At 31.6% G+C, this 19070-nt stretch overlaps 1 protein-coding gene across 1 annotated transcript; it reads right to left on the bottom strand.

The window, feature by feature from the left end:
• Positions 1-16412: 16412 nt before the first annotated feature.
• LOC112802519 (uncharacterized) lies at positions 16413-19070 on the bottom strand. The gene is made up of 4 exons (XM_025845778.3): positions 18858-19070; positions 18687-18719; positions 17601-17919; positions 16413-16884 (listed from the first exon to the last, which is right to left on the bottom strand). Exons 1-4 carry the CDS (start codon positions 18915-18917, stop codon positions 16700-16702), a joined length of 597 nt encoding a protein of 198 aa, XP_025701563.1. The 5' UTR covers positions 18918-19070; the 3' UTR covers positions 16413-16699.

Below are 19070 nucleotides of genomic sequence, written 5' to 3'. Positions count from 1 at the left end.
AAGTATATGAATGAATCTTGAGGAAAAAGAGATAGAATCTCCAAAAACAAAGGTTCTGGAGAAATATTATGAGAATCCAAACATCTAACTCCTTGACGTAGCTCAAAAGAGAAGTATGGAAATATCGAAAAATCCAAAAGCAATAAGACTTTGAGTACCAATGATTAGAGCACAGTTATGTACCTATGATACCTGTGTGTCAAGAAGATACTTGGGTAAGTAAATCCGAGAAATGCCTCATCATCCGATAACTTGGGCCAACTGGCTCAGGATTATCGATTGAAAATTCATATTAAGAGTTGCCTTGAGACAAAGCATTTAAAGTCCAAAGGCTCTATGTATCTATATTTGGATGAATAATTTCTTAGTTATGTACTTGTAGTGTGATTGTGTCGAGGAGAGGCTTGGTGGGTGCTTTATCGCACGATAACTTGGGCCAACTGGCTCGGGATTATCGATCGAAAACCTATTAAGAGCTTCCTTGAGACAAAATACTTAGAGTCAAAGACTTCAAACATATTTTCTGGTTAAATTATTAAGTAACTCCTTTCAAGGTCATACAATTCTAAGAAGATTCTCATAATACATTCCAGAATTGAGTTTTTGAATTGAATATTCTTGATTCCTAAGTATTCAAGATTCATCAAAGAAAGAAAAGTCTGCATGTAATCATAGAGATTATAGTAAAACCTCACTTTTATTTGGACTTTAATTTAGCAACTCTTCAATTCTTTTTGCTAAGATAAAATCTCTTTACTCTTCCTTTACTTGAGGACAAGCAAAGTTTTAAGTTTGGTGTTATGATGCCAAGGTATCTTTAGTTGTTTTTAGGTTTCTTTTTGAATAGTTTTGTTAGGTTTAAATCAAAGTTCTTATGTTTTTAGTGAAGTTTTTATGACTAATCATATGTTTAGAGTTGTTTTAGAATGATTGTGTTTTCACGATTTATTTTCAAGTAACCAGGATAAAAAAAAATTAAAACAAGAAAACACAAGCCTCCTAAGAGAAAAAACACAAAGTTGGCGCCAGGCTTCAGGAGGCCAACCCAGCACCAGCATAGGGAAGCCCAATGATAGGAACAAGCGCTCAACTTCTTGCCTCCAAGCCCGATGCCCTGTCTTCCAAGCCCAATGCCCAATTGGGCAGCCAACTCCCTCCATCCAAGCCCAGCACCTTCATGACTTGGGAAGGCCAAAATGGGCTGGTACCCAATTTTGAGAAGTGGCGCTTGGCTCCCAACTTCAGATCCAAACTTCAAGTGATTTTCCAACTCCCAAGGATTCAAAATTCATCAAAGCCCAGCGCCAAGTCCGATGTCCACTCCCAAGAAGCTCTAAATTCAACCAAGGTGTAAAATCCGGTCAAACCGTAAGTAATTAAGTAATTGATTAAATATGGACGAAAATAGTTAGAAAATGTAACCATTATAATTTGACCGTTTCGATATGATAATTGGACTTAGTGGATTTTTCTGATTCGAAAAACATAGCTTTCTGCGTAAAAATGCGAAATAGAATTTTGACTGTCAGTACTGATTGAGATCTGTCTGGTACTACAGTTGAGAAAATTAATTTTTATTAAAAAGGTTAAAAAGTTAAAATGGATAATTGAGATGATAAAAATAATTAAAACACACATTAAAACGCTAATTTTAAAGATTTTGACACAAAGTTTGGCCAAATAGGCCATATATATGAACTGGGCTCAAGTTGGGCCCGAGCCCAGCATATGTAAGTCATAATTAATGGCCATTTCAGCCAGCACGCACTCATTTTTCCCTTTAATGCTGAAAATGTGAAGAAGAGAGGTAAGAAGAGAAAAACCTTAACTTTCAAAATTTCAAATCACCGTATCTTTTTCTATGGGGATTTGGATCCTCTAAATTTTGAATTTCACTTTAGAGAGTAAAGTATGATCTATCATAATTTATTTCATAAGTGGGACACTGGGACCAAAAGAAAATATGAGAGAGAAAATATTCAACGGTGAGAGATCTTACTTTATCCTCTAAAGTAAAAATCTAAAATTTGGAAGATCCAAATTCTCTCTACAAATCTCCAATCAACGAGCCGTTTGCAGCCACGCGTCGCTCTTGACGAGCTCTTCAAGTTTATTTAGGTATTGTGGTAAGAAATTTTGAAACTCGTGCCCAGTTTTTGTTTTTTCCCTAAATTTCGAGTTTGACTTTGGTTTTTGAAAAATTTTGTGGTTTTGGTTATTTAGGGGTGCTTTAGTATGAGCTATTGGTGAATTTCATCAACTAATTTCGTGGTTTAAGATAAGGAATCTTCAAACCCTTGTGATTCATGAATTTTATAAACCCTAAGTTGAAGTATGTATAAAATTGTGTGTATTAGATTGTTGGGCACCCTTTTGGAACTTGGATAATGCTTGTGGGAGTGTTGATACTTGAGCTTAGAGCTAAGATTTGGTGAAACTTTACAAGTTGAGAGCTTATTTTAACTTCTAAGAAGTACGGTTTTTGTTTTATTTAATTACCGTATAATGTAGTATGAAATCCTAGACTAGATGCCCCTAGAATTAGGTTTGGATTGTGAAATTGGTTGGTATTTATCTATATAGTTGATATGTTGTGGAAATTAAAGATTGTGTTGAGATTGTGTGAATAAGCATGTTTGGTGTGTTGAGAAATTAGATGAATTGGATAACGATTATTGGTTTGTGAAATACGTATTGAAATTGTGAATTTGGGCCGGAGGCCGAGAAAAGGTAAGGACTGTAAGTAGGGGTGTGCATGGCCCGGCCCAATCCGAAGACCCGGCCCGGTTCCGAACACTTTAGTGGCTATTTTTGTGTGATTTCATCGAGTTTAGGGTCGGGTAAGGGTCTCAAAAATAGACCCGGTCATTATTTCGGGTCGGGTCCGGGCCATGGCTTGGGTCACCCGAACTCGGCCCGGTGACCCGGTCATCGTACACGATTAATATTTTGTATTATTAGTGATGGATGATGACTATTCTTATGTGGAATTTTAGTATTGTAAACCTTAATATTTTGTGTTATTAGTTATTATAAGACTATAAGTTAATATTTTATGTTTAAAATGCATAAGATTTTAGACTAATGCATAATATTGCGTTATTTGTATTGATTTAAATATTTGGTGTTATTAGACAATATTGGTATTGATTATGGTTATGCTTTAATTTTAGAGAAGAGTAGTTGGTTCTTGTTATATTTTTCTAAGTGAATTTTAACATGTCAAATAATGGTTGGAGTCTTAGAAATTTAGATATTTTCACATGCTAGCTTATAAGAAGGTATCAAGGTAATGTAATGTTAATGGCCCAGTTTTTACTCGGTATAAGCGTGGCTCGAAAGTGGATAGGGTTCATCAGGTTTAGGGTTCGAATTTGGGTCTAATAAATAGACCCCGTATATATTTCTGGCCGGGTCTGGGTCACATCAAACCCGATTTTACCCGATTTCAACTTATAAAGCTATTAATGAAAAACCTGCCAAACCCGCGAGTTTTGGTGAAGCGGCACGGGCCGTTTGTTGTGCCAAAGGTTTGTTTTATAATAAAAAGTGATTAGTACTATAAAGATTAACAATTATATAATTTTTAAACATATTTTTTATTTTTATTTTTTATTTTTCTTTTTGTAATTAATTTTATTTATTTTATTTTACATTTTTATATATATGCTAAAATTATGTAATTTATTTATTAAAATAAAAATAAATTTATTATCAGATATTATTTTAAATAATTTTATTAAAATAAAAAATTTAGAAGATAGTAAAAAATTATATTATAATTTGATGTGAATTAATTATATGTGAATTATATTATAATTTGTTGTAAAAAATTATATTAAATTTAAAAAATAATAAAGAATTAATTTTAAATTTTATGTGAATCAAATCCAAAAAACTATCTTTTATTATTACAACCACAATTATACAATTTTTCATACAAACAAAAATTCCAAATTTTTATATCATAAACCCTAAAAAATATTCTCAAATCATCACAACATATTTTTTAAAAGCATTTAAATATCTCAAATTCGAGTAATCACAATTTATTAAAAATTAGAAACATCTAAAAATTGTTAATTTGTACCTGCAAAATAAAGAATAAATAATAAATAATAAACAAATTCGTCTAAATTCTTTTATTATAGATATTTATGTTTAAAATTATAGATGTTATAAATATAAAATTATAAATGTTATAACAACTTTTTTTATACAAGACATATTTTTATATATAAAGTTTATAAAATATAAACTAAAAAATAAAATATAAAAAAATTATGAAACAAATTTTTAAATATAATTATTAATTAACTTATAAAATTAAAATAAATAAATAAACATACATATGAATATTAATAAAAAATATTAAAATAATTTAAAATTATGCATATTGGCACACGTTTGGAAACAATAATTTTAAATATATAATAAGACATAATTTGAAATAGGTAATATTAATTAAAAAATTTATTAATTATGAATATTATATATATAATTATGAATATTATAAATATAAAATTATAAATATTATCTATCTAAAGTTATGAATATTAAATTAAATACATTTTTACTAATTTATGTAGTCATTTTTTTACTTACATACCAATTTTCATAAAATAAAATAAAATATAAAAAATATGAAATAATCTTTTTAAATAAGATTTTTAGTTGATCGGATTATAATCAATAAATAAGCACAAATATGAATATTAATAACACATATCAAATTAATTTAAAATCATACTTTATTAACACTTGTGTAAATAGGGATGTCAACATACATCCTATCTACATATACTCAATTAGACCTAATTCGGTCAATAAAGTTACCAATCTGATCTGCAGTGAGTAGGATAGGGGACGGGTTGAACATCCACTCAATCCGACCAACCTGCATCCTATATATGTATGTATTATATACTTATATAAAAAAAATTTAACTACTAAGAGAAAATTATTAATTGATAATTTAATATTTTTGTTTACATAAACATCAATTCTATTTTAAATTATCATCAAATTATATGCATCTTTTTTGTAATTCGCAAGTAGAATCGAATATCCGCAAATTAAAAACGAATAGAATTAGAATTAGAATATTCTCAACTTGCAAATAAAATAGAGTTAAATTTTTATAAAAATCTCAACCCACACATAAAATTAGGATTTGATCCAAACAGTATCCTATCCATTATCACCCCCTATATGTGAATTTTCATATTTTTAAAAATTTAGTGATTTGCAACAAGCTTATTAGTCTTAAAAAACAAAGACTAAAACTTTAATGACATTTATTTGTTAAAAAAAATTTAGTAACAAAAAATTTTTAATCATAATTAGCCAAAAGTTTTTATAATTTACTTCATTTATATAATTTAATAACAGTTTTATTTTTTATCTCACTCTCCTATCAATCCACTTATCATATTCTTATCAGTCCCACTTATTAATAATATTAATTATAATATTATATTCCTTACTATATATTAGACATTCTTATAATCAACACTTAATATTTTTTGATAATTTAATTTTTATATTTAAGAATACAATAAAGACTAATAATAATTATAAAGTATGGTAATGATAATTTGTATTAAATGAATTAATTGTAATTGATTTTTTGTCTCCATCAAGTCATTTATCATCATTCAATAGAGATACAAAATCTGAAAGCTACCATAATATAGTTTTTTTCCATTAATTGTAAGAACCCAGATTTTTAAAAAATAAATAATGAATTATTTATGTTTATATATATGATTTATTTTAGAAAATTGCTTTTACTAAAAAGTAAATAAACCAAAATCATGAGATTTCGAGTTTTAAATTAATCTAGATTTATACTATTTTAATTACAATTAGATATTTTTTATTAATTGAAATTAATGATTTGGGTTTTGCTTAATTAAAATTGTAATTTGAGAAATAAATAAGTATTCTTAAAATTAATTATATTGGATTAAATCTGGTTTTAAATTAAAACTCTATTCACTTCCTAATAAATTCTCAATTTTAAACGCTATTTTTACTAACCCTAACCCCTCTTACCCAACTCACACACACGTACCCCCTTAACCTGTCAACTCCTTGGTGAGCTGCGCTTACCTTCCCCTCGTTACTCACTCACCACTCATCGCCTGCAAGCCCCATATACGCACATATAGAAAAAAATGAAGAAAGAAAGGAAAGACAGAAGTGGAAAGGACCAATTAGAGAATAGGGAAGGGAGAACACAGAGAGCAGAGGAAGGATAGAAGGAAGGGACGTGCTGTTGCCATCGTCCAACCGCCTCGCCACTGCCGCTATTCATGCACCACCGTCGTTGACAAGGGAAGAGAGAAAGCTCGCAATGCAAGAAGAGAAGAGAAGCCACCGTCGTGAGTTGGTTCCGGATTTACTACGCCATCTCGCTGCTGGGATCACAATCATCGTCGCCGTTGAACCTGCGCGTTCACCCCTGGTTGCGCCGCCACCAAAGCTTCCCTCATTGCCGTCGACGCCAATCTGATCAAAAGAGGAGAGGGAGAACGACACGAGGAGAGAGACAGAACGCATGCAAAGAGAGAGAACGTGTTGCGGGGTGGTTTTCGCCACCGTTTCTGCCGCTGCTGCTCTCGCCGCCATTGCCGTCGGTGGAGCTCGCTACTGGTGGCAGTGAACCGACATCATATCCTTGATGCCCAGTGCCACTGCTGCTCCGTTTCTACGTTTTTTCTTTGTTACAGTAAGTATCCCTGTTTAGAACCTCTTACCGCTTGCGAATATGTATAAGCTTTGAGTTTTACACGATGTTAATGTCTCAGGGTTGAGTTACTATTGTGTACGGTGCTTCTATAGTTGTCACTGCTATGGTAAATGGTTGGATTCAATGTCGTTGAATTTGGGCCAAGAGAAAAGGAACTTTAGATGCTTTTGGCTTTGTAGGTTTCGACTAACTGAGGTAGGGAGTTTTATTTTGTAATTAACTATTTTAAATTATGAATGTCATGGAAGTCTAGTGGTTATTTGCAAATATATTATGATTGTTTGGAATGACTGAATGATGAGTTTGAGTTGTATTTGTGACTGAATTTGATGAATATGTGTTTGATTTCTTGATTGTTTAAGAATGCTGAAAATTTTTATTATTAGCTGGTTATAATGAATATTTGTTTAGTTGTGGTTGTGAATGGTGATAGATTTGGTAAATTCTCACCGATGAAATTATATTTGATAAGTGAACTGTGTAAGACCCAGAACCTTTGAAAAGTCTTATTATGATCAAGTCCCAAATCATATAGTTATTTATAGCCTTAATTTCAGAAATTATTTTATTAAAGATATTTAAGGCAAGTTTTGATTTATTGAATTTGAGATGAGTTATAATTACTATCTAATTTTATAATTATTGGATTATTTTCTACGTTTAATTTTAAATTTGGCAGTTATGAAATAATAGGGGTTTTACATGATTTGGACTAGATAAGTAATATTTTAATATATTGATATTGCTATTTTGGAAAATAGAAAAATTAATTATATTATTTCTAAATTTTGGATTTGGACATTTTATTTAAAGTAATTTGTAAAATTGATGAGCAAATAGTATTTTTATACATTATTATTGTTGGATTAGAATTTATTTCTAATTACTATATTATCCCTATTTTTAATTAAAATTACTAAAATGCCCCTAACCCTAATTTTCAAAATAATGAAATCCTAACCCAGCGATCCGTTACCCGACCCGGTTCCCTTTTTTCCCCACAACCCAGCACATACACAAGCCAAACCCTAGCTGTGAAGCAGCAGCTGCTGCAACGTGAAAGAAGGAACGAAGAAAGAAAGGGGAGCTGGGGAAAGGGGCTGCCGATCTGAGAAGATAGAAAGGCACGGCGTCGGCGGGCGTCACTGCCGCCGCGCCGCCGTGTTGCACCAGGGAGGATGAGAGTGCGAGGTACGGACAAGAGGGGGAGAGGGTCGCGCCGCCATGGTTGTCCAGGGAGAATGCCGGGGATGGAGATTCGCGTGCCGCCGGAGCCGCTTCGTCACCGCGATTGGGGTCCTCACCATCGCCGTTATTGGAGGTCTGTGAACAGAAGGGAGACACACAAGGAAGGAGGAGCCTTTGCCATCGCCGTTCTGGCTCAGCCCGGCGTCGTCGTCGATCCCTGACGCCATTGATGGAGGACGCCATCGCGAGGAGAAGCGTCGCCTCGCCGCCGTCGCTGGTGAGCCCAGCCGCCGCCGATCTGGTCCGAGAGAGAGAGAGAGAACGCGAACAGAGGGCAAGCTGGGGAGCCACCGCCGCTATTTGCTGTACCCACAGTGCTCCCTATCACCTCCGCCGTCTGGAACCGCGCCGCCCTGCCTGTCTGCCGGAAAACCTTGATGCCGCCACCTCTGTTGCCGGAAACAGCCACTGAGTCTTCTACGATGGTAAGCTCTAACCCTGCTTTAGCTTCTTTACCCGTCAATTTCTCCATGGGCCATGAGAGTTGTTGCTAAGGCTGGTTGTGTCAGGAGCTTACCGCGAGTTGCCGTCATTCTGGTCACTGGCTGTGACGTTGGTGTTGCTGAAATCCACCACTGGTGCAACCGCTACTTGGTTCCCTCAAGTTCGGTAAGCGTTTTGTTTGGAAGAGTCCTTTAATCGCTGCTTTATTATCATACACTGACATTTTGCGGCGTTAATTGCTATACGATTAAGTTTCGATTGTTGTATGTTGCGATTAGAGTTGTTGAGACCATTGCGAAAGTGGCTTGGAGCTGAGATTTTGGTTGCCGGTGATTTCGAGTCAAGGCGGAAAGGATTCTATGACGCGTTTGGGTTATGGTTTTGTGTTTTGAGGTAGGGGCGCTTTCCGAAAACTATAGTTTATTATTGGAATTATTACATATGGATATTGATGTGAGATATGGTGTATTTAGTGATTGCATCTGCTTTATGTATTATTTGATTGACTCGAATGATTATGGATGTTGGTTTCGCTGAATTGTTGTTCGGCTTTGTGAAATGTAATGTTTTGAAGTTGATTCTTTAAAGATTTGAAATTTGAGTTTAATCCGCTGAGGATTAATTGGATTTGAGTAAATTGTTTTGATGATTTGAAAAGTCGAATGCACTTTTGAATTCAGCCTAGTTTACTTTAATTGATTCAGTTTTGGACAAATGATTTGTTATTGAGCCGTTTCTTTAAAGCCTTGGAAATGAGTTAAATCGATTGATATTGAGTTAATTTTGAAATAGTAACCTTGAGATACGCCACTGGGGCGATTGTTGGATTTAGCATGCTTTGAATTGATTTCTGGTTTTGTGTTGTTGAAAAGGGATGAGGAACGGTTTAGTTGGGACCCGAACCGGGTGGCAAAAGTCCAAGTTTTAGGGCATGTGTTGCCGAAATTTCTACAAAATCCTAGTCTTGTTTGAAAAGTTATTTAAAAAGGGCTGGATTTGAGAAGTTGTATTATTTGATTTATTAAGAGAATATTTATGTTTTCAAGCTTAATTTATTTAGTGAACCTTATGCCTTGAGTTCGACTTATTTAGAAATGAACTATTTTTACCGTTTGAATTACTGAAGGAAAGAATGATGCTCTAATATTGATTTCAATATAAAAAGGAGCTTTTAGTGATTTCAAAGGAATCTAGACTTTTGATTGAGTAATTAAGTTTGAGGCATTTTGGAAGAGTTAGAAAAATGGGTTCCAAAAAGAAACATGAAAGTGGTTTGATTTAAATGAACCGATTCCGTTTCAAATGAGTTTATTTTTGGACCGGGTTGGAACTTGTGATTTTGTATGGTTGGTTTCATAATAAATTCAGTTTTATTTACTTGAACCGAGAATCCATGATTTTAAGAGTTTCAATGAATTTTAAGGAATTGATATAGTTTGACCTTCCCTAAAGACTTGGGACTCTGCCGAGAAGCTTTTATTATAAAATCTCATTGTTGGATGGGTGATTTTGAATACTTTGAAATAAATCCTTAACTTGCCATGCCATGGTTTTGGATGTTTTGGAAAGAGAATGCTGAGAGTGGCTTTGTTTTAAAAAGAGAACTCACTTTGAGTAAATTTGGCTTATGAGTCTGAGATGATTCGAGAAATGAGATCTTTAAAGCCAAGGCTGAAAAGAGTTAAAATTTGATTTCAAAGTGAAATGGCTTGAGAAAAGTGAGTTATGGCTTAAATGCCGGTTTTATGAATTTGATGATGTTGAATGATGGAAGTACTGTTTTTGTTATGAGCCGGAATGGCTGTGTGTGATATTGATTTATGGCTGATTGCCGAATGAGTTATAAGTCGTATGGCTGGCTATGAATTATGAATTTAAGCCGAAGGGCTGTATTTATTGATAAATTGGTTGGTTCTGGATTGAACCGTGAGCCAGGTGGCTGAGATGGATGGTGATCCATGATTGAATATAAATGCATGTATGCAATTGAATGATTTGTGAATTTAAGCCGAATGACTGAGATGAAAGTTGTAAGCAAGTATGCTTGTGTTTTCTCTCTGGTTGTAAGGGTGACAGGGCACCGATACCCTCTAATGGTGACAGGGCGCAGATACCCTCTAATTGCGATAGGACGCAGATACCCTTTAATGATATTAATGCGCAACAAAGAGACTGTGCCCGGGTTAGCTACCGGACACGTCGGGTTGGCTTGATAACCGACAGATGATATCATCAGCCACTAGGGACAGGCATGCATCATATACATCTATGTGACATTGTTTGGGTGTGCATATTATACTTGGTTTGCCTATGTGATTAATTGCTAATTGTTCTACTTGCAATAACTGTTTGTTGTGCTTGCATCTTTCTATTTGTGTTTGCTACTAGGACTCTGTTGGACTGTGGTGATTGGTTGATGGTTGGATTGTTTGGGCCTAGGGCCGTGGTTGAAATGAGATGAACCGATGGTTGATTTTGGTTTTGTGTTTCTGATTTGGAATGAAATATGAAAGGCTATTTTGTTTCAATGTAGATAAACTGTTTTGAAAGGCTTTTGAGTTTTTGAGATTTGAATGGTTCCTCTTTTAGAAAAGGTTTCCGACCTTACTTTTATTGTAAACCGTTGTTTTTGAAAAGAGGCATAAGATGGTTATTAATCACTGGTACGGTTTATCTTCATGTATCCTATTACAGTAATTCCCAAAAATCCTTTACTGAGAACCCTTTCGAAGATGATGTTCTCACCCCCCCTACATTTTTCCCCTTTCAGGATATGGGCACAGAAGTCACGAAGAGTTTATTTATTTGTTATTGAGATGCTCTGTATTGCTTTAGATTATTATTTCTGTACCCTCGCCTTTATCTTGATATATTCTGTAAGAGGGATAGGGATTGTATTGGGTAATGATTGTAATATTATTTATATATATGTATGTATATATATATGGATGTACTCTTTATGAGTTTCTGTAAGTTGTATGGTATGTATGGATGTACGTTGTATAGTAAAAGTATTTTTGAGATGCGGTTTTGTGGTTTAAAGTTTTAAACAGGCTCATATTTTAGTATTAAATAGTAAAAGTGTCGTCGTAATGTCCGAGCTATCAGAGTCGCGCAGCCGGAAGCGTGAGCGTTGGTAGTTATGGTGTTATAAACTGATGTTTGGATTGAGTGTTATTGAAATTTGATTACATTTCATGCTAAATTTTGTTGATAAATTGATATTTTAATGAGGTTGTGTTTCGTTCAGCCTGAAAATAGCTAAGACTGTGTCTTTAATGATAATATTGAGGGTGTTATTGTGTACATAATTGGATAATTTTGGCGAGATTTAATGGTCAAGATATTATACTAAAAAATTAGAAAGAATTGAAAACCAAAAAATCCCGAAAACGGATAAAATTTTAAATTAATATTTTGATAACAAATGAAGCAGGATTTCGGTTTTTTTGGAGGATAAGAAATCAGTTTAGAAATTTTACTTTGACAGGGGTAGTTTTATTTTTATAAAAAGACTAAGGTTATATTTATAATTATATAAATTTTTGAATATTTTGGACACTAAATAAAGAATAGGGGCAAAATAGATATTTTATTAAAAATTAGGATTATTTTTATAAATATAAAAATAAGTGAAGGTTCAAATATAATTTTATAAAATATTGAGATTAGAAATATAATATTAAAAAGTTTGTGATTTAGAAAGTAATTAGTAAAAATTTAAAAATAAGGTTTTATAAATTAAGTTTTAAAAGGAGAATGCAAATGTTATTTTAAATTTTTATTCAAAATTATTCATTTATATTAAAATAAATTATTATTTATCAAAGATAATTTATATTGTGTATGATATGAAGGAAAAGAAGAAGACCGAAAAGTAAAGGAAAGAAAGATAACTAAAGGGATTTCTGCTATAGGAGAGTAGAGGACAAAGATAAAGAAAAAGTTTTAAAAGGCTGTCGTCACAGGAGAGCAGATGTGACCTTGTTTGGGTCTTAGTGCCAAATGTATAGTGGAGACGCCCATACACTGAGAACTGTTTTCCAGATGTAAGCATATTACAATACATTTAAAAGTCACAATATATGTGGCCTAGCCGCAAGACTTATATGCACGCTGTATGCATCTGGAAAGTCATATCTGGGACTGGTACTCGGGTAATGTCGGGAGCGATAGGCAACCGACACATGAGCTTATGGCATGTACTAGGACTAAATATGCATCATCGTTATTTGTACATTTGCATTTGATTATGTTTGCTTATCTTGTTTCTCTGTGATTGTGCTATTTATCTTATTGCAATTTGTTTGCGTGTTGATTTGTTTTTTGCGCTATTGTTTCTCTATGATTAGGAACTGAGGTTGTGATTGAAACTTGCTTTAAGTTTGAAAATTTAAATATGGTAATTAATTAATAAAGAAAAAATAAAGATAATATTTCCAAAGATTTAACAAAATAGTTTTATTAAGTTAACTATTTGTATTATCTTCATTATTGTTATGGCATTCCCATTTCCTACTGAGAATGTGTGGTTTGTTTTCACCCCAAAATCTTCCACCCTTTCAATGACACAAGTTCGAAGACTCAGTATGAAGTTGCAGACGGTTAGTAGATTTACTTATGATTTCTGTTGCTTTTATAGAGTTCTCTCATCCTTGTTGTTTTAGTTTTTATTTTATCTAGAGGGATATGTATTGTATTCGAGTTTTATACTGAATGTATTCGTATAGCATTTATTATTATTAGTAATTATGTGATTATTATTACTTGAAGATCTTTGATATGTGGTTTTAATTAATTAAAATAAAATTTTCTAGAATTTTTTTAAAAACTGAAACGCAATATCGACGTAAAGGCTCAATATTAAATAGATAATAAAAGAAAACAGGTTTGTAACGCCTTACTTTTGGTACGATCACGACGTACTGGAACTTGGGTCGTTACATTAATTCAATTATTTTCATTCAAAATTTACAACTCTAATACCATTGCAAGCACAATTAGAATAGGTAAAGTAATTTTATAAGAAGCTGTCTTTATCATTGCAAATAGTATGACATTTGAATTTGATCTTAATACGATACTTATGGTAGAAGGTGTTGAAGAATTTGAACAACAGACGGACTCACCCGACAAGGTTATTGTCAGTTAACCAATTTTCAAGAATATGAAAAACCACACTAGTTTTGATGAGACATGGTAATAAACTGATTTAATTTTCTTTTTGTATTTTGATGTGCATTTATAATTATATTGTACTAAATTCATACACATAACATTCATAAATTCATATACATAACATCCATAATTACATACAATTAATATCTAAAAATTAAATTCATGTTTATTAGATATTACATCTATACATAGATCATTATTAGTTATTGCATAAGTAACTATAAAGTTAACACAGATATTTTTAAATTTTATCATAATTGAATTTAAAAAAAAATGTCAAATTCTTAAATTAGTTTATTCCATTGATAAATTTATTCATAACATTCATAAATTCATACATATAACATCTATAATTTCATATTAATAACATCCATAATTTTATACTTATAATATTCATAATTTCATATATATATAATATCTATAATTAATAAATTTTTATAATTAATATTATCAAATTTTAAACTATACGTCTTATTATATTTTTTAAATTATCTCATACGTGCACTAATATGTCATGATTTTAATTATTTTAATATTTTTATTTAATATTCATATCTATGTTTATTTATTGATTTTAATATAATGAATTAATAAATTTTTTTAAATATTTATTTTTTAATTTTTATTTATATTTTATTTTTTAATTTTTAATAATCTATATATAAAATATAAATTGTATGATAGAAATTGTTAATAATTTTTAATTTTTCATAATTCTTGCAAAGAATTATTATATTTTAATGAGTAATAATATAATTAAAAAATATTAGAAATTTAATTTAAAAAAATTAAAATTAATTTTTAAAAGAATATTAATAAGTTTAAGTACGCAATAAAATAATAGATAATAAAAAAATATATATAGAATAAAAATTTTAACTAATATTCTTGCATTGTAATTATTCTTTTGACTACTTATCATTACCGTTTTAAAATTACTTTAGTTTATCTTTTAAATTTTCAAATCTACTCGCACTCAATATTCTCATGACCAGTTTCGACTTTCGAGACACACTAGAAGAGAATGGAATAGCTAGGGGGATGCCACTGTCTCCATAGTCGGTTGTTTCCCATCGCCGTCGTTGCTGGCATGGTTGCCATTGAACCAGAATGGAGAGAGAGAATAAGAAGAGAGACGAGGGAGGGAGAGAGGGACTGGAGGTCGCAAGGGCGACGGCGGTGGGTACTGCCGCTGCTGCTGTCACCTTTGGGTTTGAAGGACATCGCTGAGCTACCACTGTCAGTGCTATGTTGCTCCTGCTCTTTCCCGCGCTGCTATTCTGTCTTGTTTGTCACCGTTGTCGCCATTGCTGCTGCTGCAGTTATCGTTGCTGCTGCCGGATCTGGTCGGAGCCACCGCACCATCGTTCTAATAACCCCGTTTCACTTTATGGGTTGTTCTGCCCATATTTCTACTGGTTCTCCATTTTAGTGGATTGGGAAAGAAACAAAGCTTCTTTTTTATGGTTTGAGAGGTTGAAGAAGATATTGAAGAGTAGAGAGAGGGTGCAGAGACGTAGTGGGAAAAGCATGGAGGCAGTGGTATTTGGGGAGTGGTGGATTCATGGAGAGAGAGGAGAAAAAAAGAGAGGACCTTTATTTTGTTTTTATTTCTTTTAATTAATAAAAAATTAAAAGTGTTTAAATAATTTTGTTTGTTTTATTTTTATATTTATTTTAAATTAAATAAAATATTAAAATATAATTTAATATGATATATTTTATACTAAATGCAAAATAAATTTAATTTAATCTCTGTCTTTTTGTGTCTGCTTCATCATTTCTATTTCTCTGTATGTTTTTTAAATGTAAATCGAAAGACTAATTAAACCACAAAAACAATCGCAAAAGATTTTATCTATGCTGATAAAACTAATTATACAATTTCAAAACTAATTAATCCAATACTCAAAAAATACTTAAACTATATGACAAATTTAACTTCTGTATATATAGCTCAAGCTTTCATTTGCGAAAGGCAAAAAGTGAGCACTAGCTAGGTGCTACCATATACTAGTTTCTAGTTGCTTTAATTATATTTAATTAAGTCATTCTGACAGAGGTAGATGTCACGATTCAATACTACTGTAACTTTCATATGGTTAATTCAATCCATGTCTTAGACAAAGGACAAATAAATACAGGATCTGGCACCGCCATAATTTGATATGATGCCACAAAGATGGTAAACAAATCTACTGAAAAAAAATTTAGTTACATGGTGTTTTAAGGATATATTTTAATAATATAATAATAATTTTTCTAAAACTTTTTACTTGCTTAATGTATTAAAAAAAACTTATAATATTCTTTTAATAAAATATTTTTTTATAACATTCTTAAAATATTTCTTCAGATTACGTATTAGCAAAAGGCTAAACAAAATAATCATTATTTATTAATGTCATCTTCACACCTATTATTGTTAGGGTGGCGTAAAATTTAAAACTGTAAAATACAAAAATATTTTAAAAAATTTATTTTTATTAAAAAATATAAAAATTTTATTTTTTTATTTTTTAAATATATTTATTTTTAAAATAATATTAAACATATTTTTTTTAAATAATACATTAAAATAATATAATATATATGATAATTATAAATTAAAATAAAATATAAAAAATATTTATTTATTTATTTATTTATTTTTACGAATATACACAGATATCTACACAAAATTCACAATTCAATCTTATGTGTGTAGATCAAATTCGATTACTTTGCGAATAAGATCCATATCTGCAATTTTTGGATCGGATTCAAATTCGAATAAACACCTATAAAATTTTCCCATAATATAACATATGAATATATATGATTTCATCCGGGTACACAGATATCAATTCCGCAGAGACAACCCATCAAAGTGGTGATCAAATAAAACCAACGATTAAATACACTGCTTAAAGTTTAAACCACATGATATATAACTCAACTTAATTAGTTGAAATAATACTAACCAAAAGTTCCACCTACTAATCAACTCAAACTTAGTTACTAGCAGTAACAAAGGAAATAATAATTAAAGTAAGGCAAAGATATAATATATGGTTTATGGAGTATTTGATTATTCTAGGGGCACTTGGATCTGTTGCCATGAGTGACCATATCAGTGTAGCATTTGCCACATTTTTCGCGGTTACCGTAAGTTCCAGGGGGCACACATTTGCAGCGCTCGCAGCAAGTCATGCATGCTCTCATGCACACTCTCGTCCTTGAGTGCAATTGGCACCTATAACCACATCGTGGCACGCAATCTACACATAAAACACAGAATCATAAATAACTAATAAATAAAAAACAATGGTATACATTGGTATAATATATTTAATTTCGTTTACAATAAATATATTTATCAAAATTTTAAGGGTAAAGTATATTTTTTGTTCTTGAAGTTTAGTAAAAATTTTAAAAATACTTTTAAGTTTTATTTTATTTCAATTTTGTCCCAAAAGTTTTCGATTTGCATTAAATATACTCTCGACGACTAAATTTTCAAAAAGTTTAAGACCAATCCAACAGTAATGCATGAAAATTATATTTGATTTGCTTGTATTGAAGACTATTTTTATGAAATCGTTGTTGATTTGGTCTTAAATTTTTTGAAAAATTAGTTGTCAATAATATATTTGATACAAATCGAAAATTTATAATACAAAATTAAAACAAAATAAAATTTACGATATTTTTAAAATTTTTGTCAAAATTCAACGACAAAAAGTATACTTTACCCAAATTTTAAACTTTGCATTCCTATAAAAACTTTCATAGTTGGGAACCTTATCAGGTGTCCTACACGTTGGTTAAAAAAAATTAATAACAAGGATTAAAATTGAAATTTTCTTAACCAAAAGTAGAAAAAGAAATTTACCGTGACTAGAAACAAATATTACAACATTCAAGGATACCAAAACTTTTTTAACCCGTTTAATTCTGGAATAAGGACTTTATGGATTATGGTTGGTAGACTTACCTTTGTTTGATTTAACTATGGGAGATGTTGGTGGTGCTGGAGTGGGAGTAACTGGGGGATTTACCACTGGAGGATGATAAGGTGTGGGTGGAGATATTACCTTGGGGGGTGTTGGAGTTGGAGTTGGTGGTGGGGGTGGTGGAGGGTAAGATGGAGATTTCACAAATGGAGGAGGGGGTACCTTCACTACAGGGGTATATGGTGCCTTAGCCTTGGGTGGTGTGGGTACTGTGGTGGTCAATGGTGGAGGTGGCGTAGTAGTACCCGGTGGCTTTGGTGGTGCTGACGTGGCACCTACTGGAGGTTTTGTATAGCTCACCTGCACCAAAAATTATATATATTAAACATATTTGTAACATATTTCAAAAAAGGATTTATTTGTTAATGAATGTTTAAATAATAGTTAAAGTACTACAATAACATGTTCTAATAGAAAATATATTTTTTCTAAATTTTCTATCCATTAAATGTATATTAACAGTACATTGGAAATTATTTTTTTTTTGTAATATTATCGGTGGGGACACTAGTTAATTAATTTCTTTTTAAAAATTGTTATCCATGCTCATCTACCTTGTAAAAAGAAAGATGCATGTGGAGATTTAGCGTGCCTAATAATAAAAGTATTGCATAAAATATTTTCTATCTTTAAGTTAAGGAATTAATGGTTGTTCTTTGTTTAATAGAGATGAGGAGGATGAGAAGATTAATTGAAGCTAAGTGAAGACTGAACCGAAAAAAAAAAAGAACGATTTTTTCTTATGATTTTTTATTCATGCAAAGGAAATTCGGTGAAACATAAAAGTAATGTGAATATACTTAATCCGATCCCCTCATTCTTCGTTTTTTTATGTCGGTAGGCATTATTATTTATGCAAATAAATATATAGTAACAGTTGAGAGAGAGAGAGAGAGAGAGATTAAATGAAGAGAACACAGCATTAATAGTATATATATTTTGTAAAATTCATGAAAGTCCAGAAAATAAAGATTTTATAATATTAACAGCGTATTAACACCACACAGGAAGTGAATAAGTTATGAAATGAAACTTAAAGCTTTAGTGTGAAGTGTGAACATACTCACCTGCATCTTGAGATCTTCATTATATGAAGAAACCTGCATATGAAGATAAAAAAAGGTGGGATTTTCAAGTTAATATATAATGCACAAGAACCAAGAACATAATTTCTTCTGTACAAATGATGAGTGAGCGTAAAACAAAAACAGTGAACCATATATATATAAGAGGAGTACCTTACTAGTAGCCATCACAAGAAAAATTCCCAGAAGAAGAATGGACTTATTGAAAGCCATTTCCAGAGAAGACGGAAAGGGCTATCGCTAGAAAGGAAAAATGGAAGAGGATTCAGGAGTAAGATGCTAGCTGTTGCTAAGAAGCAACTAGATCTTGTGTGTTATATATACAGGTCAAGGTGGGAGACAGGGGAAATATTAAATAAATATTTT

The sequence above is a fragment of the Arachis hypogaea genome, chromosome 5, assembly GCF_003086295.3.
Source record: "Arachis hypogaea cultivar Tifrunner chromosome 5, arahy.Tifrunner.gnm2.J5K5, whole genome shotgun sequence".
NCBI lineage: Eukaryota > Viridiplantae > Streptophyta > Magnoliopsida > Fabales > Fabaceae > Arachis > Arachis hypogaea.
The sequence above is the reverse complement of the archived record's forward strand: the minus strand, read 5'-3'. Positions and strand labels throughout refer to the sequence as shown.

Bases quoted from the DNA above. Each gene is read 5' to 3' on its own strand.
- LOC112802519 (XM_025845778.3), bottom strand. From the start codon at position 18,917: ATGGCTTTCAATAAGTCCATTCTTCTTCTGGGAATTTTTCTTGTGATG. The intron at 18,720-18,857 runs GTACTCCTCTTA...CTTCATATGCAG, and splicing joins TTGTGATGGCTACTAGTAAG to GTTTCTTCATATAATGAAGA. The intron at 17,920-18,686 runs GTGAGTATGTTC...TTTTTGGTGCAG, and splicing joins ATGAAGATCTCAAGATGCAG to GTGAGCTATACAAAACCTCC.